The following is a 23,737-nucleotide window of genomic DNA, read 5'->3' on the forward strand; positions in this document are numbered from 1 at the left end:
TGACAGGCAGTGAAACCCTCTTTGATATGCACTAAGGGAGGGGGCATTGGCAAAGCTTTGGGCAGGACAAGGAGTTCTGCTCAAAGAAACGAGCAAGCAGGGAGAAATGGAGGTTTGTTCTTATGAGCTATGGGATGGGGTGGAAACAGGGATTTCCTCCTGCCTTTCAGCTGCAGCCAGAATTCCAAGCGGGCACCAGATTTGGTTATAGCAGTGCCACGCAGAAGAGGCAATCCTGAGGAGAGCCCAGGGTGGCACATGGGTGAAGCCCCAGCTGCCAGGGGGATGTCACCCTCAAGCCCCACGTCTCCTCTTGCAGCATCAGTACCCAAAGTGCCCCCACCACTCCAGGCCTCCCCAACACAGGGAGGTGGCCAGATGCTGTCTGAACCCCTCCTCACTGCTCCCCCTCAAAGTTTAGGGCACTTTGGGGTAATTTCAGGACTGGAAAACACACAGGTCTGAACAGAGATGGCTCAGTTTGTGGCTTTCTAGGTGACATCCAGGTAAACCCTTGCCCTAAATAGCCCCCAGCCACAAACATCCAGCCACCCATTATTCCAGTCCCACTGAGGGCCCACCCCGGTTTCTGGCCAGGGGTTCCCACCACCATCCTCCCCCCTCAGCAGCCACACACCTGTTCAGAGGCTGCCGGGGCCCTTCCTCTGCTCCCTGTTGCCACTTCCAAAGTCCATTTCCACATGGGCCAGGGGGCAAAGGGCAGCCCCTGCTCCTCCGCCCCGCGCCGGCCGCGCTCGGCTCCCGGGGGATTCCTGCTGCTCTTTGCGTCCTGAGGGTCACCTCTCCCACCACTTGGGTCTCCTCCCACCCAAGGTAAGGAGCATGCAGCCCTCTGAGCTCAAAAAAAGCCCAATCTTTCTCCTGGGGAGTTTTTTAATGCCATGAAGTAAGTAGGGGCTGATAGTGAAAGGACAAAGGTGAACGGCTTTAAGCTGTAAGAGCAGAGATTTAGATTAGATGTTAGGAGGGAATTGTTCCCTGTGAGGGTGGGGAGGCCCTGGCACGGGGTGCTCAGAGAAGCTTTGGCTGCCCCTGGATCCCTGGAAGTGTCCAAGGCCAGGTTGGAGGGGGCTTGGAGCAGCCTGGGATAGTGGAAGGTGTCTTTGCCCATGGCAGGGGCTGGAATGAGATGATCTTTAAGGTCCCTTCCAAACCCAGCCATTCCAGGACACTATGAAGTGTCTTCTCTGATACATCCTTTCATCTCCTAACTAATAATAATACTACTAATAATAATACTAATAATACTACTACTACAACAAATAAATAAAATAAAATAAAATAAAATAAAATAAAATAAAATAAAATAAAATAAAATAAAATAAAATAAAATAAAATAAAAACCTGATTGGCTTCATTCAGACCCAGCCACAGGTCAAGCAAATAAGATCCATCCCACCATGTCCTGCTCAGGGCAGAATTTGGGCAGGATGGAGCTGGGGTCCACTCCAGCACTGCCTCATCTCAGTCATTACAACACTATAATGGCCTTGTTCTCAAATGACCAGAGATTCCTGCCTGGAGACCCTATCCTGAACTCCCCATGGCTCCTTGAAAACTGAGCAAATGAGCAAATTAAGGCAAATGATGTCATAGAAAACCACATTAAAAACGAGATATAAGGTCCATCATCTACCACCCAGCAGTTTAGTGATGTCTCACCTTCTCCCCCGTTCCCAGAGCCTCCAAATTACCTCCACTGTAACATCACAGCACTGACTGATTTGGGATTCACAGGCAGGAGAGTTTGCTTTGCATCATGGTGGCACTGTCAGAAACCCCCTCCTTTAATGATGTTGAAAGACTACATATATTATAGCTTCAGACCTTGAAATTTCCACCCTGCTGGGAGAGTAAGAAATTTTCCCTGGTGATCCTGAGAAATAAGCACTCAGTCTCTGCAGAATTCAAGATTTCAAGTAAAAAAATACCCTTAGCACTCAGCCATACAGAAATCCGACTGGGAGAAACACAAACCAGGGCAGAGCTGTCTTCGTGCTGCTCAGCTGCTGCAGTAGAATGAAATTAAGCATCTCCTCTTCATTTCACAGCTGCCCTTCAAAACTTCAGGAGGTTTTGAAGTAAAAGGTCTGTCATGGACAGATCAGGGCTCAGGGGAAGCAAGAAAGGATCCCTAGGAACTGTGAGAGTCACACTTTAAAAATACACAAATTGATAGGATACTTCATTAATATAAATAACATAATTCCACTTGGTTTCTAGCTAATAATTTTAGGGTTTTTAGCCAGGAGGTGACTTCTGGATGTTTCCAACCTGTTTTCTAGCAACAACACAAATCTATAGTGGGAGCCTGCAGGGCTCAATCAGCTTCACATAAAGATGCTGAAAAGGGGAGTCAATTTAAATGAGATATGAGGAAGGAGTTTTTTACAGTGAGGGTGGTGAGGCCCTGGCACAGGCTGCCCACAGAAGCTGCCCCTGGATCCCTGAAGTGTTGAGTGTCAGGTTGGATGGGGCTCTGAGCAACCTGATCTGGTTAAAGATGTCCCTGCTCACTGCAAGGGGAGCTGGACTGGATGACCTTTATAAGTCCTTTCCAATCCAAACTACTCCATCTCTGTGATCCTCAGGCTGCTGTTGCCAGCCTAACCTGGGAGGTTTGGATTACAAGGAAGATTTGTGAGCTTGTCTTGCATAAAAGCAGCTGCAGCTTGTGATGCTTGTGTTTGAGATGTGTGGAAACTCAATTCCTGTTCTTGCTAGGGAAGAAGAGGTGAGAAACTCTACCACCAACACAAAGCTTTGAGCAGAAGTGGTTTAAAATGGATGGGGAGCACCAACTTTAAGGCAAAAGCAGGAAAGTGTGCTGGGAAAATAAAGAGCCAAGGAAAGGAGCTGGGGAATGAAAAGTGACAGAAGAAAAAGCAGAGAAAGAAGGCTCAGATGAGCTAGAAAGAGGGGAAAAAAATAATAACCTTTCAACGTCATCACCTCTAGCCAAAAACTGACTGTTTTAAAGGAGTCATAGCTTTCTTGGAAATGGAAGCCCTGTGCTCTAGACTGCCATCAAGCTTACAGGACTCTTGCAATGCAGGCAGCAGATAGCATTTGTCACAGAGCTGAAGGGACACCGCTATCACGTTAAAACATCACATTTTTCTGCTTTAAAAGATTTCACTGGTGTTGTTACAGTAACAAGATTAGGTGGAAAACATTTTTCTTCGTGCCCTCGGTGTGTTTGTGCAGCTCCTTGGGGCCCTGATCACAGACAGCCCCAGGCTCTCAGGTCAATCCCCCACAGAAAACCCAACCTCATCTGAAACCTTTGTAACCCAAGAGAACAAATTCAGGTGGCTTCAGTACCTGAAGCTATTTTGAGGTGATTTATGTTGTTTGTACTTGGTTCTGAGATGAGGTTTATTTTTTTTTCAAAGCAGAATTGATAGGAAGCTTTGTTAATCTCTGAGCTTCAGCCCCTTATAAATGTGAAAAATATATATGTAAACAAATGGCTTTTTTTTTTTTTTTTGTGGAGATGTCTTGAGCATCATGCAGGGCAGAAATAATACAAGTTGCAGATGAGCTACATAAAATGTGAAAACTCATCTTAAACATTCTACACAGCAAAAAACACCAGCCCTGAATGTGCAGCCAGCTTTTGGAAGCCCATTTCATGTCACACAGAACAAGAAAACAAAAACCACCCAGGTTCAGGTTCCCAGACAGGCTGAGCACCTGCACCACATGGGGAGAGCCCTCATCCCCAATCAGTCTCAAGGGCAGCTAATTAATAATTATCTTGATCACCCCTGTCAGGCTTAAAGGGAAGGAGCTGTGAGAGCCCTTGCTCCAGCCAGGGGGTGGCATTTGGAGCATCCCAGCCCACGGGCATGCTGGTGGGAGGAAGGTGGTGTCACCTAAAGCAGCTGAGATGGGGTCTGCTCCCACCTACAAGCCTCAGCAGCATCCTGTGGCTGTGATCTGGCCATTGTGGGACTCTCCCTGTTCTTCTGCAGCCACTCTGTGAGCTCCAGTTCCCACCCATGGTTTTGCACCTTCCTTCCAGCTTGGATGGACTAAGCTGTCCCTCCCCAGCACCCCCCTGCACACACACAGCCACGTTCAGCAGCTTCCAGACACGCCTGTTAATTTTTGGAGACTTAGGCAAGAATATTAATTGCATTCCAGAGGCATTCAGCATATTAGAAAAAGCATTTTATACCCTGCATTGTATCTGGTGAAGAAACAGAGCTGCAAAAAGCTGTTATTTGTGAAACTCAAAACACATCCCCAGTCTGGATGCACCAGAACCATGACCTCAGCCTTGTGTGGGAGCTCCTGTTACAAAACAAATCCCAAAAAACTTCCTAATCTTGGTCTTACTTCATTCCCACTTCAGCCAACCCTCCTTAACTCCTGGCTGTGAATACTAAGTCCTGCTACCTGCATCCCCCACCCTTAAAGGAGAGGCTGTGCTGCTCCTGCATCCCTTCAAGGCTGGCTTGCAGCACCTCACCAGCCTGGTTCCAGCACGGAGAGGGACTGGGATGCACAGGGACCCATGGAGAGACAAGAGCTAAACCCAACAGCAGTGAGGAGGCCAGAGAGTTTTCAGTATTCAGGTCCTCTCGTTTTCCTGTGCAACACCCCTTATGTTTTCCCAGCCATAAAATTGATGTTTATCTCAGTTCTAACTGCCTTACAGAGATCATTACACATTGCAAATGCAGCCATTTGCGGATAAAACGAGCACAGGCAGCCTGGAGACTGTCACACCACCCCTTCCCGTGCCACACTGCAATGCCTTACAACCTTTAAGCTGAAAATTAACATATAATACCAAGGGACCCAAGAAATATTTGTCAGGCAAATGCAAAAAAACCCCAAGAAAACAACAAAGCAGAGGCAATTCTTCCACCTGCTCCACACCACCCCCTGCTCAACCAGGGAAAATTAATTTTTAAGTGGGACAAATCCTGCAGCTATCCTTCAGCATTAAGTAAAAGCAAGCCAAAGGAAAAAAAAAAGCCAAGAGAAGGTTGTTATTCCTTGTGTAAAATCTCCTTGCTCTTAAATGTCCTTCTAGATCTGGGTCTGTTGGAAGGTGTGGAGGGCACAGAAGGCAAAGAGGGGATGCAGAAATTAAAAGAAGAAACCCCAGTGGCCACAACTGTTGCCACAACACCTCCTGCTGAGCGGGCCATGGCGAAGCAGGGCAGGGATGCCAAGCTCTGGGAGGCCAGGGCAACACCAGCCCTCCTCGAGCCGGTGCCCCAGAGACTTCCACATCACCCCACCCTCACCCAGGCTCCTTTCCTGGTGGCCATGGAGGGAGTGACCAGCCACAGATCCTTCCCCGAGGTCTCCATCAAGGGCCAGAGGAGGGAAAGCTGATCAGCAGGACATCCTCAGCCCCGGGAAGCTGCAGGGTGTCCTTTGGAAAACATTGCCATCTTGTGTCTCTCCAGACACCTGAACCCTGCTCGAGGAGCTTTATTGCAGGCAATCAGGGGCAATAAAGCCCCGTGACAGTTACAGATCGCCTGCCTGTGTCCTGTTCCTACTGCTGCCTTGTAAAGTTGGACACTAACCCATTTCCCCTCATTTTTTTTCATCTCAATTTATGACTCCTCTGCCATGAAAAGCCACTTATGCCCTGCACAGTTACATACACCATATCCTCCAAGGCCACTAAATCACGGTCTCAAGTCATGTCAGATTTTGTAAAATAAAGCTAAATTGCAGTTGTACTCGAAGGCAAGAAGCTGCAAAATTGAGAGAGAACAAGCTCTGTTTAAAGCCAGAAACCCTGCTGGCAGCCTCCCATGGCTTGAAGAGGCAAGGAGCACAAAAACCCCTCAGTGAAAGAGAAAATCCTGATAGCAGGGAGCCCACAAGACCCTCTGTGCCACCCCAGGCTGCCTCTCTAGGTCTTCTGTGGGATAATCCCAAGAGTTTAAATAGTCCAGTCTCAGAGGATTTCACTCTATAAACTGAGCTGAAGTCCCTCACAGTCAGGACACAGAGGGCTGGGAGCAGGACAGAGCCAGGCTCCAGCAGCATTTATTCCTTGAGGCTTGGTCCTCAGCCTGAATTTGGGCTTGGAAAGAAAACTGGGAAGCTGATGGGGTCATTGTTTAAAGTTTGGGGGTTTTTTTGGTGTTTTTTTTTGGTGGGTTTTTTTTTTTTTTTTGCTAACAGAAGTTAGAGAAGTACTAACACAGCAGGGTTTCACTCTGCTGAGCCCATCTGGGCTCACTCAAAGTGCTGGGCACTGCACCAAGACCTGGGGAAACTGAGGACAAAAAAACTTGACCCCAAACCACCCTTTACATTTTTCAGGGGCACAGCGACTTGTCTTTTCCCTTCTGCAGCAGAGTTAAACTTTCATGAAAGCTGAATTAACTTGGAGAAGAGCCAGCTCCAGGGACAGACAGCAACATGATGGAATGAGAGCAATGAAGACCCAGACCACTGCTGTTCCTGCTAATTCCCCTGCCTGCATCCCACACTAGTAATTTCCAGGGGGCTCAAATTGCTCCACGCACTGCAGCTTCTCCATCTCACCATGGCAGAACATCCAGCTTTGCAAAGGCACCAGGCACCTCTTTCACCATTTCTCAGGGAAACCCTTGAAAAAAAATACCTCAAAAAACAAACAAAAACCCCACCCCACTGCTATTTTGGAAAACAGGGTTTATTCCACAATCTCAGCTCAGCAGCCTTCTTCACTTCACAAGGTGACCTCACAGCCCATTGCACAAGCCCAGAGCACAAGCTACAAGCCCTCCAGGTGGAAGAATGCCTCCCCAGAAAGAGAAAAGATCCAAAGTATACACACACACAAAAGAGGGAAAATAATGAGCAGCCATGACAGAGACAAGGAAAATCACAAAACATCTCATGCCAGAGTCTCAGCTGATAAAAACCCAACGTGCATAGCACACAGCTTCGGGCTGGGATACACTCAGCCCTCTCTGAATGTTTAATGGCAGTGTATGCATCAGTTAATCAGCAGCACAAGACACAAAGCGTTTTGTACCTCCTCGCCACGTGTTGTGCAATTAAAAGGCTTCTCATTCAGGCACAGAAAGAAAAGTCAAGGGACTTTGGCTGTGAAACATCCATTATTCAAAAGTATATCCATTATTCAAAGTTTTTCTTAAAATCCCATTGTCAGTTTGAAAGGAAAAAGAAAATGAGTTTCTGAAAGCTGTGCTCCGTTGATATTCCACGCCAATTTTTGCTGATTGTAAGTACTAAAACTCCAGACATTTTGAGGAACTAAAGAAATCCTTCACAGTTGCTGAAAAAGGCAACACCCTGTGGGTAGTCACAATGTTCCCCCCCTCAGTTAACTCTACCTGGCAGGGGTGTGAAACACCCGGGCCAACAATGCCCCTCCTTTCCCAAATTGCTCAGCGACCCCAGCGTGAGGCTGAGGAGCAGCTGTTCAGGAGGAGCAATACCAAACTGCTCAGCAGGCAGGAACAGGCACCCCAGAGCTGACTGCACCCCTGATGCTGCTGAAGGAAGCCTGGGTGGGAGGCACAGCCTTCCCACAGCGCTCAGGAGCTTCCACGTGGGGTGCCAGGGCTCAGCTGCAGGAGCTCAAATGGGAAACAGATCCCAAGGGTGGCTCCTGCCATCCAGATGTGGGGGAAGAGGAGCATCAGATCCACCTCCTCTTGGAGCTGGAGGAGAGAGCGATGAGCACCCCTGAGAATGCAGGCATCAGGCACCTCTGAAGGGATGAAACAGGTCTTAAATCCAGGTGGTCAGTCAGTCCCCAGGCTGGGATCAGGTGCAGGGAAACAAACATGCTTGGCCAGGCCCAGAGCAGCAGGGTCTAAGGCCAGGCTGACTGCTGAGCTGAGCTAGAGATTAGTGTTGCTACTCAAGGCTTAGAAAGCAGAAAAGCCCCCAGGCTGAGCTTATTTAGAGCCCCAGCCCAAGGGTGGGGATGCACCAGAGGCACTTAGGGAGAGGTAGAGCAGCTAAAGGCTGCTGTGCTCTAGGGCTGGCTGTTGAAGAAAGAGCTGAACTGAAATTATTATTGAAGTTATATATCAGATGAAGAAGTAGGGGCTAAAATCTGAAACAAGAAATGAGAGTTATGAGCCAATAAAGGTTCTTATAACTTTAATTTAAATAAATATGTGAGAAAGAGGAATAGGAGCCTTAGAAATGCTTCTCTATCCTTGAAAAGGTAAGGCTATAACATGTAGTAGTCTCTCAAGGCTTAAAGATTCTTTTAGGTGAGTAAAGGAAGAGCAAAGGAAAAAATGGTACAGGAAAGCAGCATTCCCTCTGTGATAAATACTTGTTGTAACTGTAATACTATGTAAGAATATATGCTATTAGGTAGGCTTAAAATCTGCTTATTTGGGATTTCTGTAAGTACAGTGTGTAACTGAAGTGTGGAACCTCCAGTGGTGTGACCTGAGCACAGCAAAGACTCAACTCCACCAGAGCAGATTGATGGAAGGGTGATGACTGACAACTAATAAATGCAGTAACTTGGGTGTAACCTATTAAAGCCCTTTAACACTGCAGGAAGCTCAGTGGGTGCCACAGGGTCAGGGTCTTGCTCTTCCACCATCATGCTGACTATTTTTCTGCTGTCAGACTACCAACTTTAGGTGTTGCCAAGAACTTGGGGAACAATTTGAGTGTATAAAATGAAGGCATTATTCAGCAGCCTGTGCTGACAGCTATCTTTAAGCAGCACATTTATCTAAAGTACAATGATGCTTCAATAGTGGATACCTGTAGAGTGCTTCCAGGGCACTAAAATGAGCTGGATTTTATCTGCAGGAAGGCTATGGCTCACAGCTTATTTGGACAAATTCTTTGCTGCAATAGACCATTTTCTGCTATTACCAGTGAAATAAGCTAAACACCCACTTCTTTTCTTCCACAATGAGAAGCTGTGCATGATGTGATGAATTTGCAAAGCTTTTAAAGGATGGATGGGAGTTAAAAAAACTTCCTCCAGGGTCTAAGGCACTGCCAGGCAGGACTGGAGTTGCAAAAGGAAGCCGGGAGGGGTTTTGCAGCACAGGCAGTGCTGAAGCAGCTCATGGAGCCGGTGCTGCTGCGATGCAGGAACAGCAGGGCACAGCACAGACAAATTGAAGTATTGCCAGATGAAATGCTCTGATTGTTGGGACTCCACAGCTTGTTGTAGCTCAGGTTTCTCTCGTTAAGCTTCAAAGAGTAACAGCCAGCTCGTTAGTGGCGTCTCGGGGTCCCTTTGTTTGCAGCGGCTCTTTCAGAGGTAACAGTGTCTGTAATGGCCCCTCCTGGGACCAGGCTGGGCTGATGCAGGGTCAGGAGCACATTCACTCTCCCCAGGCAAAAATGCCTGGGAATGTGGCAGGCTGTGTGCAGGGAGGGCAGGAGAGCACTGTCCCTTTCCTTGCTGGTCACTGCTGGTGGCTGGATGGATTTCATTCCCTGTTCAAAGCACACAAACCTGTGCCCTGCCATCTTTCTGATTTTGGGCTTCATTTCAGCTCAGACCTTTCTGAGCAGCTGCTGCTGGGACACTGCTCTGATACACAATCACAGAGCAGGGACACCTTCCATTATCCCAGGTTGCTCCAAGCCCTGTCCAACCTGGCCTTGGACACTGCCAGGGATCCAGGGGCAGCCACAGCTTCCCTGGGCACCCTGTGCCTCACCCCCCATGGCAGAGGCTCCCAAATGGGCACCAGTGGCACCCTGATTAGCCTCAGCTGCTCTTTGTCCAGCTCAAACTGGAAGAAGCAGCTGGAAGTGAGCTGTGATGCTCTGCTGCCATAGCCACTGACTGCAGCCCAGACACAGAATTGGGCTGCTGTCAGGGGGGAAAGTGGCCCCCAGCCTTCTGATGGGGCTGGATAAGCAGTGTGAGGAGCTTACACCTGCAGATGATGACCTTTCCTGTGGCCTTGTGCTGGAGCAGGTGGTTGAAGGCTTCATTTAGCTGCAAATTCAGTCAGAGGTGTTTGTGGTGATGGCCATGAGGCTTTGCAGGGAAGGAAGGGGCAGAATGGGGTGTGGGAAGAAATCTGCAGCTGAGTCTGGGCTTTCCACTCCTGGGATTCACTGTTGGGGTTGAAATAATGCAGGACCAGACCAGCTCCTGGCTATTCCTCCACTCTACATCCTTGAGTGTGCTGGATTCTGGCTATGTAAATATTTCTGTGGAGTTCAGCCATTACCTAAGGATTAAAATGCCATTGAATAAGTTAAAAAAATTATTTGAACACCTTCAAACGTGCTCCAGGGGGAAAATGCAAATGAAGGAGCATCAAGATCCACTAATCCACTTCTAAGGCATTATCCCAACACATTGTTCTTTAGGAACACAAGCCCTTTGGTATGGGAATGAGTGGGTTTTTATGACATTGCCACTAAGCACATCACAATTTTGGTCTTGCAGTACCCAACCAGGAGTTAATGACTCCCTGGCTCCAACCCAATGAAAGAAGATTTAAAAGGAAAATGGAAAAATGAGGTGAAAATGGGATTTCTCGATTTAATATTTTTGTTTCGTAGAGTCTTAGAGAACCAGGACTCTGAAGTTCCTGTGCCAGGGGCCTAGATGCTCACAAAACTCTGTTTCTACTAAAAAACAAAACAAACAAACAAACAAAACCAACCAAAACCCAAAAACAAACAAACAAAAACAAAAGGATATTTGCTAGAATAATTCTGAGGAATCTTCCCCATGCTTACCCCTTCTAGTTTGGAGAGTGCTCCAACATGGGGATGGGTATTACTGGGAAATGGAGAAGATAAAGGAAAAACTGGAAAAAGCATCTTCCTGGCAGGGACTTGGAATGCTCCCAAGGCACAAAAGGTTCTTCAGAAGCAGAAGACGAGGAAGGAAGAAGAGGATTTTTCTTCTTGCAAAACCCATTCTCACATGAACGTGCAAGGAGAGTGAAGAAAGAAGATGCACCAGAGGTCTTGCATGCAGTTTTGAGGCATAACCTATGTGCTGAGGAGGGCTTTTACTTCAGTGCAAATTTCCAGAGATTCCTTGAAGATGTTTGGATGGGATAATGGGAAAAAATCCTTTACTGTGAGGGTGGTGAGGTCCTGGAACAGGTTCCCCAGGAAAACTGCAGATGCCCCCTCTCTGGGTGTGTTCAGGGCCAGGTTGGATGGGGCTTGGAGCAGCCTGAGAGAGGGGAAGTGTCCCTGCCCATGGCAGGGGTGGAATGAGATGAGCTTTAAGGTGCCTCCCAACCCTTTCTGTGATTCTGTCCCCACTGTTGGCCTCTGTCACTGTTACATTTTCTGAAAAATCCCTTCACCAGGATTTCTTCTCCTGGGAAGCTGAGAAGCCTCAGAGAAGAGTGAAAACAATAATTATCTGATTGCTTCTCCTGTGTTTTGCTGCTTTGGAATGTGGTTGGAGATTGTTTATCCAACAGGTGGTTGTTTCATTGGTTTCATGTGAATTGTTTTAACTTAATGAGCAATCACAGTCAGCTGTATCAGGACTCTGGAAGCAGGCACAAGTTTTTCATTGGTATCTTGTTAAGCCTTCTGTAAGTATCCTTCCTCTATTCTTTAGTATAGTTTTAGTATAATATAATATATCATATCATAAAATAATAAATTAGCCTTCTAAGAACATGGAGTCAGATTCTCAATTCCTCCTTTGTCCTGGGGACCCAGCAAATACCACAGGCCTTGATGGCCATGAGAGCATTTAAGCTCCACTCTGCCCCAGCTGCAGTTCCTGCTGTGGCTTGTGCTGCCCTCCAGAGCCAGCTCACATTTGGGGTGACTGCCCTGCCCCTGTGACCTGAGACTGAAGGAACAGCCACCCCTGCAAAAGCTGCTCTGCTCACAGAACCTCAGGCTGCACACGAGAGGTTTCTTCAAGCAAGTGGGAAGCTGGGGTGTGACCAACTCTTTCTCTGTGTATATTTACATGTGCATATGGCACAGTGGAAAAAACACATTGTTGATTTCTGAAAGGTGCAGTGTTTCCAGGCCATGGGAACCCTCCTGCCACCAGGGATGTGCTGAGTGCTGCCATCCAAGGAAGACCTCTACGGAAAGGAGCCCCATGCCCTCCCCTCTCCCCAGCACAAAGCTTTGATGTAGTGAAGTGAAACACTCTGCTAAGCAAGGACCTGTGTTTGATGCTGCTTTACAAGCAGGAGTACATTAACTCCAGGCTGCATTGAAAATGTCACTGCTGTACCATTCACACAGCCCATGTAATTGCTTCTGCTGTGGAGGAGGAGGAGGGTGGTGTCACTGTCATATTTTCTGAAAAATCCTCTTTGCCCAGGATTCCTCTCCTGGGACTCTGAGAAGCCTCAGAGAAAAAGGAAAACAATATTATCTCATTTGCTTCTCCTGTGTTTTGCTGCTTTGGAATGTGGTTGGAGATTGTTTATCCAACAGGTGAATTTAAGTTTTAACTTAATGACCAATCACAGCCAGCTGTGTCAGGACTCTGGAAGGAGTCAGGAGTTTTTCATTAGTATCTTGTTAAGCCTTCTGTAAAGTGTCCTTTCTCTACTCTTTAGCATAGTTTTAATATCATATCAATTAGCCTTCTAAGAACATGGAGTCAGATTCATCATTTCCTCCCTGCCATGGAGGATCCCAAAAATACCACAGGGTGGCATGGATCAAGGCATTGAAATGACTCCTGCAGCCTGTCCCCTCCTCTGCTGCTGTCAGTCTGTATGAACCTCAGGACATTGCTTCATTTCAATGGCTTTGTCTCAGGATGTTCCCATCTTTCAGAGCAGTGGAGAACTTGGCATTTCAGCTGCCAGCTGCTGCTGAATATTGCAGGAGCTGGACACCCCCACTGCAGCTCCCTGGTGAAGGCTGAGTGGCACAGACACTGCTGCTCACAACCAGAGCTGCTGCCCTGGAGCCCATCAAGGGACTCTGAGCTGCTCTTTGGTGAGACAGCTTTGTGACAGGGCCAGCTCAGGACGCTCCCCACTGAGGGGAATGGGGAATTAACTCACCACTGCACGTGGCCTGTGGTGCTTCAGCACTGGAGAGGTTCACCAGGAATGTCACATTCTGGGTAGGAAGTTTGTGCTGAACAGTTCTGAAGTTTGCACTGTGTCTGTGTGGGTTTGGTTTCTAAGAGCTGCCTTTCCTGCAGCCCCTGACACCTTCAGACTGTTGAAATTCAACAGGTTGGGGCTGCTGACTGAATCTCTCACTGGCTGCATCCCAGCTGGACCCTGTGCAATCCTCACCTCCTGGGGCCTGCATGCTTTCCCCTGCTTAGAGGGAGGGAAAATCAAGGTGCAAACCTGAAATGATCACCTCAGCTTACACAGATAGGTGCCAAAGAGACAAGATGCCAGGTTTTTGGACAAATTTTTGACAGCTGAAATCCCCAGGTGCAGGGTTGTGCTGCATGTGCTGCCCCCTGAGCAGCTGCTGCTGTTTGCACTGATTAAGTCCGTGTCCAGTGGCCAAGAACCAGTGAGATTGTGCCACAGGTGGTTGGAAATTGCACCATGTCCTCATACCACACCTGCAGGGATCTGCTACAGCACCTGCTTAAAGGGCTCTGACACAAATAATCCCAAATGTTATGGGGCCAAAGATCTGTTGAGCTTACCCCCTGGTGGGGCTTGGTATTTGAGCCTGTTAAAAATACTGTATTTATACCGAGCCTGTAAAAATACTTGGTATTAAGTAGTTTTTTTTAGATCTTTTAACAGCCCACAGTTAGGATAAACTTCTCCCAAGCATCACACTCTGCCAAAAATGACAGGGTAAAGGGAAAAAAAGTAATCTGAGGATTGCAAGGCAGCAGTTCAGGCAGAACTAAAGCCCTGAACAAATGGACAAAAGTCTTTGCAGTTTTGGAAACAATGGCTCTGTATCCTCACCTTCTGATCAGTGACATGCTCTGCTGCCACAGCTTTAGTGGCAGTCACACCACTCACTCTGCTTCCCTGCCAAAAATCCCTCATTGGATGGGTGTCAGGAGAGAAATCACATAGTCCTGCTGTTCTCTCTGAATTAAACATTTGATTTCCCTGTGTTTTCAGGAAGAACCGTGAACAGCTCATGCTGTGTCTAGTAACAGTCCACTTAGCAATTGCATTAAGTGAGTGCATTTACCCCCTCCTGAATGTGGCTCCTCAGGCAGAGCCTGTGCCTTCTCCCTGGGCAGAGCTCGGCATCCCTCACCGACAACCAGGGTGCCAAGGCTCGAAGGGGGCACCCCCCATGGCGCACCCCTGGATCTCCACCCACTCTGACCGATGAGGGAATACGAGCCCGTTCCTAAACCCTTGTATCCCTGCATTTCCCTTACCTCCTTTCCCTTGACACGGGCCAAAAGCCGGGGAAGTTGTGAGCAGCAAAATTCCAGACGGGCAGAAGATGGCAGCAACAGCCCAGCAACAGCTCTGCTTCACTGGATAGGGATTTCCCTTCTTTGGGAATACCGGTGTGGTTTTGCAGAGGAGAGTAGACATTTTCACCCCTTTGGATTGTGATCAAGGCACAAGAGACACCCGGACTGGAAAACCAAAGGAGATGGCTCAGCAGGAAAAGCTTGGTGTGAGAAGGACCATGTAAGCATTACCCAGGCATTGAAAGGTGCTCTTCCAGCCTGGGTGAATCATTACAGGAGAATTCCATGGATTTTAGATCCTTAGTGCAGGTAGATTTTCTGCATCGTCTTCCTGATCCAGGTGATGCTGTCCCGTGGGAGGTGGTGGGAAATGGGCAGCAAGCATTGAGGAGCAGCAGTGCTAGGACAGTAGTGGATGGTTTTTTCTTTTAGTCTTTGGTCATTGCAGGAGGCTTGTGTGGATTTTAGCTCCTGGGTGCAGGTACACGAGGCCTTGTGAATTTTAAGCTTGACATCCTCTTTCCCCAATGAAAATATTCAGGAAAAATGAGAAACTCACTTTTTTAGAGCTCTGTTTTTTCAAGAAACAAGGCAATTAGATCCTGAGCACTCTGCTGTGGTGGGGGTGTAGGCTGGGATGTGCTGGCAGACACTGGAAGTGACATGTGGGAGAGGAGAGAGCTCTGAACATCACACTGCCTTGCAGCCTGGATTTCACCTTCCTCTTTTCCTCCATCTTGTACACTTTTTGCAACATGCACGTAACTTGTTTGTCTATTCCTGTTCTTAGGAAGGTTCACTGGGATGGGACTTAAAACAACTTTCAGCTGTGCTGCTGCTCCTCCTCTGGAAGATGTTGGCCGAGTCCCTTGTGTAAATTCAGTGCCCACATTCTTAAAGGGAGCCAAAGTCTCTCTCTTTCTCTTGGTAAAGAGCCTGGAGATGTATCAGTGAAGAGAGGAACTTCTTCTTACTAATGCAGCATTTGAAGGGGCTGATTTGAAAACAGGGCTTAAGGCTTTGCCCAAATACTATAAAAAATAAGCAGGTTCTCATGTTAAGGAGGTTTTCAGGGCAAAGGGGCAGAGGGTTTGAAGAGGGGAGCTGGAAGCACATTCACATTCCCAGAGCAGGGCTTTCTCCAGGGTGTGAAGCTGGTGGCCACTACCCTGTCAGCATTTGTAGAGGGGACAAGGAGAGATCCAAAGGCTGGAGGGGGAGATGATTGGAGCTGAAAGAGGGGAGCAGAGGAACAGCAAAGACAGGCAGGGCAGGTACAAGCTGCCTTGAGAAACGACTTGATTTACTTCCCCAGGGACCCAGTAAGTGCCACACAAGCCTTTGCAGTGATCACTGTACTTTGTGGGGCTGCAGAGGAGGGCATGTGGCATCCCACATGACCAAAGCTTTGCCAGTTTGGTAGCCTTGAGCATCTCCTCTTCAAGAGGCTGGTCCCAGGATGAACACCAGAGCCTGCAAGAGGGAAGACTCCGCCATGCTCTTGCCAGGACAGTGTTTCATAAAGCTCTTACAACTGAAGCCAAGGAACATCTTTGGAGCGCTCCAAATGTTGGTATGGGAGCAAAGATCTTCAGTGCTGGGCTTGGAGGGAAAGCAGAGGAAGCCCTACAGTGGGGCTGAGCTGCAGGCACAGCTGGGGGAGTCAGAGGGTGCTGAAGGGGAGAGATGAATGACTGAGAAAAGAGAATGGGAAAAAAAAAAGGATGCCCTGCCCCAGCCTGGGGGGACTTGAGAGGCAACAGGGTCACTGCAGTTCCTCACAGTCCTGCTCCCAGCACAGCACCCCAGGGCACAGCTGTGCATCCCCAGGGGACTGAGCACTGACTGGTGCTTTCAGTATTGGGTAAATATAAAAATTCTGGGTAAATATTTAGAGTATCTAAGTAGATCTTTGAAGCTTCAGTGAACGACACCAGATGAAAACTTTGCAGAGGAGCCTTTTGGCTTCCAAAAGCTTATTTTTAATTTTTTAAATATTTTTTTGAGAGAATGTGCCTTTGCAGAAGCCTGTGGTGGTTCCCAGCAGTAAAAAAAGGGCTGTGTGATGCCATCACAGTGTGTCATCACACCGGTTTTCCCAAAGGGGAAACCAAATATTCAGGGGCCATAGGTTGAGTCAGAGCTCACAGAGCCAGGGGATGAGAACCCTGATCTGCTGACTCTCCACCCCACAGTTTAACCACAGCTTTTCCCTTCCCCTGGGGGATCCCACACTCCCAAAGTTGCGCTGCCTCTGCGCGTGATTTTTGGAGAAAACTATTTTCAGAGAAAATAATCTGCTTCTTGGGCTGAAACATCTTATAAAAACTCTCTGTCCAGAAGGCAGATGGGAATGCATGCGGGGGAGGGATGATGAGACAAAAAGTTTGGGGGTGGAGAAATCAGTGTGGCTGTTTGTTACAGCTGTGACCCTAAGAGGAAGACCAGAACCCATCCAGCATTACTGCTCCACACAGTGCTGCCTGACAGAGAGCCAGGGCTGGGGTTAGGTGTGGCTGTGCCAACGTGGCTGTCCTGCCAGGTGTGGGGCAGACTTGGCTGGCTGATTGTTCTGGTGTGGGGCAAACTTGGCTGGCTGATTGTTCTGGAGGCAGCTCCCAGCTGGCAGCGGCGATCACACCACCTGTGCATCTTTATCTGGAGTGAAGCAGTGTGTTTGCATGTGAGCACCCTTTTATCTGGCACTCAGGATCAGGAAGAGAGGTGAACTCCTCTCATAAAATCCTGCAAGAGCTCTAAAGGGCAAATGGGAGTGAGAGACAGGATCTGTGCCCTGTGCTCAGGGCCAGAGTGTGGGATGCACAGTAACTGAATGGGTGTGAGATTTTCTGTGTATCCCCTTTTTCCTTCCAGGATTAGCTCCAGTAGGTGGGATTTTAGTAGCTTAGGGAGAGAGTGCCTCTCTTACTAGGGTCATGACCAGTAGCTCTGGTGCCTTGTGGTGACGTGAAGGAGAAGGGGAGCAGGCTCTGGCTGAGTGCTGGTACCATTTTTAGACATACCAGGTTGTTACTAGACATCATGCACAACTTGGATAGGAATCCTGCAAAAGGACCATGAACTGGCTCTTCTCTGAGGCAAATAGATTTTAAAATATCAGCTGTGGTCATAGAAGTGCTGAGACTACACTCCCATAGAAAATACAGAAGTGGGAGGAAAAATACCCAGTGCAGCTCTCAGATGCTCAGTATTTCTCAGGCAAAAATCTGCACCCATGCACAGGAAGCTCTAAACATTTTGGACTGTACCTGCAGAGAGGAGTGGGCACTGCACATCTGGACAGGGGAGGCTTGTGGGAGCGTTAGCCATGGCTTGGGAGCCCAGGCTCCTGCAATTCAAGCTGTACATCTGCATGGCAGTCAGGGCTCTGTGTACACTGCCCTTCACATCTGCCCTTGCCAGGCATCAGCCCTCACCTGTGAGCTCAAGTGGACAACTTGAAAAGCCTTTTGCTGCACTTTGCCACAGGGAGTCTGTCAGCTCATTTCATCCATCAAATAAGCACACAGCCAGCAGGAATTGCTCCTTGTCTCTGCTGTACAGCCCTGATTAAAAACCAGGAGCACAGCCACCAAGTGTCATCACTGTGGTATTTTCTGCCCAGAGAAGCAAATGCTGCTTCCCACCAGCTTCCAGCTTCCCTCCCACAAGCAGGGAAGGTCTCACCTGAATGTACCTGCCATGAAGGCAGATGCAACCAGCTTGAATATCTGTGAATGACTGTGCCCGTGCCCAGGATCACTGTCTGGGGGACAGACAGGTGTTTCTTGGCTAGCAGTGCAGGAGACAGGATGGTCAGCTCCAACTTTGAAGCAGCTCAGATGCAATTGAAATGAATCCCTTGTGGAACCCTCCTGGCTTCTGCTGAACTACGACACAGATGGGTCTGGCTCACTGCATGCAGCAAAAGCCACTTAATTACAGCAGCATCTCAATTTATTTGTTTTGGATCATCTTTATTAGCCATTGCTGAAGCTTGTAATTAAGGGAAGAACAGGGACTGTAAAAAGAGTACCATGCTATGCTGCTGGTCTTCTCCTGTGCTGCAGCAGCTGAGTTTTGCTCCAGTCTGCTCAACACCTTCAGGACTCTCTCCCCTCCTGTATGGACAGCACTGCTGTCACCTGTGCTCCAAATTGCCTGCTTTATTCCTGGAAAAGAATGGCTGTATTTTTTTCCTGGGACAATTTTAATTGACTTGGGCAGAATATCTGATGCCCCAAATGCCCTGTAGGTGTAGCATGAGCAGCAGGTACCTCCTGGAGCTAAAATAAATACCCAGGTAGGTTAGCAATCTCTCACCCAGTAGGAGAGAGCATCAAAATCCTTGCAGAGATCCTGGCAGGCAAAACAAAGGCCTGAGAAGTGAGACCTGAGGCTCACATGGTAACTGAGGGAGCCCAGACCTTCTCCTCAGGAGAGAATACTGCTCAGAAACACAAAGCTACAGCACAGCTCTCATTGGGGCTGTTGTCATGTGCTTAAATCCTTGCGCTCAGTGGAGGTGTAGCTGTTCAGGTGCTTCTTCTCCAGTGCCCAAGCTGTTTCTGTGATTTCCAACCTGCCTCTGTCCCAAATCTCCTCCTCACAACCCTACACCTTGATTGCACTGTTAGGACTGTAGGGCTGCTGTGACCAGCACCACACAGCCATTTTCCAGCATTCCTGCACTGAGACTCAGTTTTGGTTTGTGCAGCCCACTTTTGTGGTTCCTACACCATATTTTAAAGGTGGCCTGAACAACCACAAGCATCAGCAAAAAGCTTAAATTATCTCAGTGTTTCTAACAGGGACTGAGTATCTCATCCATGTCACTGTGATGGCTGCTCCTGGACCAGGACCCACCATGGATAAGCTGTGGGATAAGCTCTGCTCCCAGGAGGTGAGTGGCAGGGATGCATCTCCAACCCAACATCTTTGCAGGTGCCCTCCTAGTGGGACACAGGGCTGGACTTCCTTTGAGAGCTGGCAGCTCCCATCAAGCACTTTTGTGTGGTCCAGGAGGAAATTCTCCAAACTGGCATCCATGCCCTGTAAAACCAGGAGAAGCTCCTGTTTGTGGTGCAAGGAATGTGCATCAGCTGTCAGGGTCTGCTCACAGGACAGAGGAGAAGGCTGGATGTTGTATTTGTGAGCTGTATGTGTGTGTGAGCTGTTACAAGCTCCAGAGCAGCTTTTTTCCTTTATTTATTCAAACATCTCAGGGAACAATAGATTGCTGGACTGGGAAGGGAGAGGAGGAGTTTGCTCCTCCTTTCTTCTGAAGTCTCAGCATCTCACAGTGCTCTTGATCACTCCTGTTTGGTGAATGATGCTGTGGTAAATGTGGAAGTGCAGTGTGGAGAACCCCAGGGCTGTATTTATAATGAAGAGCCATCTCCAGGCTACACCAAGTGAGGTTATTTGTGTGCTGGTAGAGCCTTTGTTTGCAAACAACAGCCTCTCTAGGTAACCACACAGCAGAGCACAAGTGCCTATTTATTTGCATCTGCCTCTGCTCACAATAGTGAAGGAAGGGAACCCATCTGTTTGGGCAAGGGAGAACAAAAATACAGCAGAGGGAAGTTGGTTACATGTGTAATAGGAGCCCAGAGAAAGAAGCCCATGATTCTAGAGATGGAGACAAATCCAGTGATTACTCTTTGCTCAAAGTTCAAGCCAAGTCATCTAACTAGGAACCTGACAAGAAAAATAGAGACAGATTCATAATTCCTTCCTCACTGCCCTCATTTCTTGCTCAAAGACAAACCCCAAACCTCTTTGGCTGAGTTACAGTCCAGTAACTGCAGCCTTTCAGCGACCCCATGTCCATCCCATGACCTTTTTTGCACTGACACATCACAGCATCTGCTGCCATCACCTCCCCAGTGTCCTGGGGACCAGCTTTACCACCAAAAAAAGGACCTGTTCAAAGGCTGCACTTTTAAATGCCAGTCCTGGAGTCCCTGAAGATGATCCAGCCCATGAAGAGAAAGCTGGCAGGTTTGTCACATCTTGCCTTTGCTTGTTATAGTCAGTTGGAGAGTTTTACAGATCTGTTCTGAAGGCTGCTGGAGGCTGGTTATTTTGTTTTAAAGTCAGGGCAGCAGCAGCAGACAGGCATCCACTATTAAAAGGAGAAATTTAAAAAAGAAAAAGTCATTTGGGCTTTAAAGCCAGCTGACTGCTTTTGACAGGCTGAAGGATTTTTTATGTCTGGATATTCCTGACCTGCAAGGTGAGGGGATGTGCTGTCATGGAAGAGGATTTGAGCAGGTCCAGCAGACAGAGAGGAACCTCCACCTTCTTTAACAAGGGCTCTGTGCTGACTTGTGTGAGCCTTTAATCAGACTTCAGGTACCCTGGCATGGCCACATCCAGCCATTCCTTGAGCTTTGTTTCCAAAGAAAAGTTCCAAAATCAGACCTTTCTATGCTAGCAAAGCCCTTCCTCATTTCCCTCCTCCTCAACTCCTATGAGGAGGGAAAAAAATTACATTTAGTGCTGCATATGCCTTCACATTTGCTTTTTATAAAGGGGTTGGGATGAAGGCACATTTCAGCCTAAGAACATCCTGTTGGAAGGATAAGGTGCTGTTAACTCAGGTTGCTCCCTTACCCTCCTCTGAATAGTTTTGCTTAGGTTGAGAGAACATTTCTCAGCAATTACATAGAAATTGGCTGGTTTGGTGCACTTCTGACACATTTTGCAAAAATATTTGATGTGTCACAAAAGGAGTGACTCAAGTGAGGAAGAAAAATGTTTCTCAGCTGGAAAAGTCATGGAAGTAAAGAGCTCATAAGGGTTCAGCTGGTGACCCCTCAGCCTGAACTGTCCACAGCATCACCAGGGTTTATATTTGGATGATGTTCTCCCAAGACTGAGTCATATTTCCTGCCTCAAGTTGCTCCAAAAGGCTGGTGTTTCAGGCAGGGTCCACATTTCAGTCTGATTCACACAATAGGCAGGAGTGGCCCTTTCTGCTGCTTTCAGGTAGACTTGGATTACCCAGCACATATGAAAATTAGACCCAAGCTGAGTAAACAAATATTGATCTACTCAACCTCAGGTCACAGCTGAGAAGAGCATTCTGCAGGAGTATATTGAAGGGGCAGGATCACATCAGAGGGTATAAATGCAGGGTGAAATTCAACCCTGCTCCAGGGAGTTTGCAACCTTAGTACAATCAATAGGAGCATCTGAAAACGCTGGTCTCATCTGGGTTACCCCATGTCTCTGAGCAGTTCCTCCTTTAGCAGCTGACTGTAAGAAAATAATTAATGAACAGTCCAGAGCTGCTGAAAACAGGAGGGGGAGTGATGCTGAAATAGCTGTGTGTCTGGGGCATGTGGGGCTGTAAGTGGATTGGGATGGGAGCAGAGGCACAGCCTGTTTGAGGGAAAAGCAGGGCAGTGGGATAGACTTGCTTGAGATGATTAATGCCGACCCACACCCCATCATCATTCAGGGTATGAGCTCCTTTCAGATGGTGACTTGCACTGCTGAACGTGCTACATGGTAATTTTCCAGGTACTTGGCCATTTGACTTGAGGGTTTTTTTAAACATGCTGGATGAGATGTGATGTCTTGTGAGCACTGGAGGGGAGGCAGCAGAGCGGATTTTTCCCACTGTGGCGAATTAAGTAGGACGCGCTGCCTTCCCAAGCAGAGTCCCTGACCTTCCCGTGTCTCTGTAGGGTCACAGTTTATTTTCTAACACCTTACAGAAAAGCCAGAGCTGCCTGTTCTTTCCTCAATAGTCTGAGCTTTCCTCCAAAATCCACATTGTGATTTCGAAGAAAAATTCAGACGATTGAGGTTGGTGTATTCAAACCAATACGGCTGACTCACTGCAGGCCTGATCCCTGACCAGCAAAGTCTCTGGGATTACCAAGAAAATTATTTTCCAGTTAAAGGAGGGTTTGGGTCAGAAGGGACATTAAAGATCATCCAGTTCAGCAAACTGTCTTGTCAGATGGGTTTTCCCTGTTTTCTCCCCAGCAGGATACAAGGACAGGAGCAACCATCCATCGAGGCACAGTGTCACCAGCGTGGCAGACAGCAAGCCCCAGGTGTGGAGGGGACAAGCTCTCACAAGCTCACATTTTTGGGCCTGGTTCCTGTTTCACGTGGCAGCAGGGTTGGCCTCGACCCGGTGCCTGCCCCAACAGAGCAGGACACGGCAGCTTGAAAGGGACTGTCGGGAGGAGAACAGCTGAGAGCCACAACGATCCTGGCGCGGGTATAAATAGAGACGGAGCTGTTATCCTGATGAAATGAGACCAGATGTTTCTCCCAAATCCCTCCTCTCTGCTAGTGAAAATTATAGTTTAGTTACAGCAGGGCAAAGCAGGCAGCAAAATATTTTCAACCAACTAATGTTGGGAAGTCAAAAGGGCAAAATGCCTCACTGGGGTAGGGGTACCATGCCCTGTGATGCTGCAGGGATGGATCGGGCATGGTCAGAGTGGGAGCCAGAGGAGTCCCTTGCTGCCTTTGTTCTATTTTTCTGCTTCCTATCCCAGTATTAATGGGCTGAGTTCTAAAGCCCATGCTGCGGCCGCTTTTGTGAGGTAGAAATTCAGTGTCAGCACATGTATCCTGGAGGCAGTTGGCACGAGATGAAGGAGGGACGGCAGCAGCAGTTAAAACTGGGCCTTGGCTCTTTAATATTTAACTTTCCCCAGTGCTGGGATTTTTTTTTTAATCAGTTTGTGCATTATCTGCCATCCCCGTTCAAAGAGGGTTTTAGCACAGAGATTTCAGTGCTTAATCCCAGGGGCAGGGAAAACGGAAGAGTCTCTCAGAAGGTTCCAGGGCTCAATCTGGCCTCAATTACCCCAGCCTAAATCAGCAAAGAGTGGCCACCATGGACTGCGCTGTGACCGCACCGGGCTGCAGGTAACAAAATTAGGGGTCAGTCCCTTATCTCTCCAGGAGACACCTCTGGTCCCTAAGGCTCCCTCCATAAGGGAGTTCCCAGGAGAATCTAAACATTGTCAGACTGTCTCAGAATAAATGTCCACCTTGGGCAACAAGCAGGGCCTGGCTGTGGCCAGCTGCAGATGCTTAGGAAGGGATATCGGAAGAGGGAGAGTATAAAGTGATCCTTCCTCCGGCATTTCCTCCTGGCTCCTGGTAATCAGCAGTTGAGGGACTTCCTAAGCCGGAGGTTGCATGAATTTGTGTAATCCCTATTGTTTTGTTTTTTTAACTCATTCATTTATACTTTTGGCCTCCATGACATCCTGTGGCAATAAGTTCCACAATGTAATTATGTGTTGTGTGAAAAAGTACTTCCTTTTGTCTGCTTGAGACCTGGCTCCTGAACATTTCTCTCCATGTTCTTGTGTTGTGAAGAAAAGGGAAAAAGAATTCCAGGTCCATACCAGACCTCTC

The 23,737-nt window shown here is 48.0% G+C and overlaps 1 protein-coding gene across 1 annotated transcript in view; it reads right to left on the reverse strand.

Annotated features, from left to right (window-relative positions):
- The window catches only part of SEC16B (SEC16 homolog B, endoplasmic reticulum export factor), a gene marked incomplete at both ends in the record, with an annotated part of 48,060 nt that overhangs the window by 21,073 nt on the left and 3,250 nt on the right, over nt 1-23,737 (reverse strand). The window contains 5 exons of the mRNA XM_084211303.1: nt 7,665-7,701; nt 9,045-9,192; nt 9,708-9,796; nt 9,889-9,952; nt 18,662-18,697. Coding sequence (XP_084067429.1) covers nt 7,665-7,701; nt 9,045-9,192; nt 9,708-9,796; nt 9,889-9,952; nt 18,662-18,697 — 374 coding nt within the window. The remainder of the gene's footprint in view (nt 1-7,664; nt 7,702-9,044; nt 9,193-9,707; nt 9,797-9,888; nt 9,953-18,661; nt 18,698-23,737) is intronic.

The sequence above is a fragment of the Fringilla coelebs genome (assembly GCF_963513975.1).
Source record: "Fringilla coelebs genome assembly, chromosome: 9".
Taxonomy (NCBI): domain Eukaryota; kingdom Metazoa; phylum Chordata; class Aves; order Passeriformes; family Fringillidae; genus Fringilla; species Fringilla coelebs.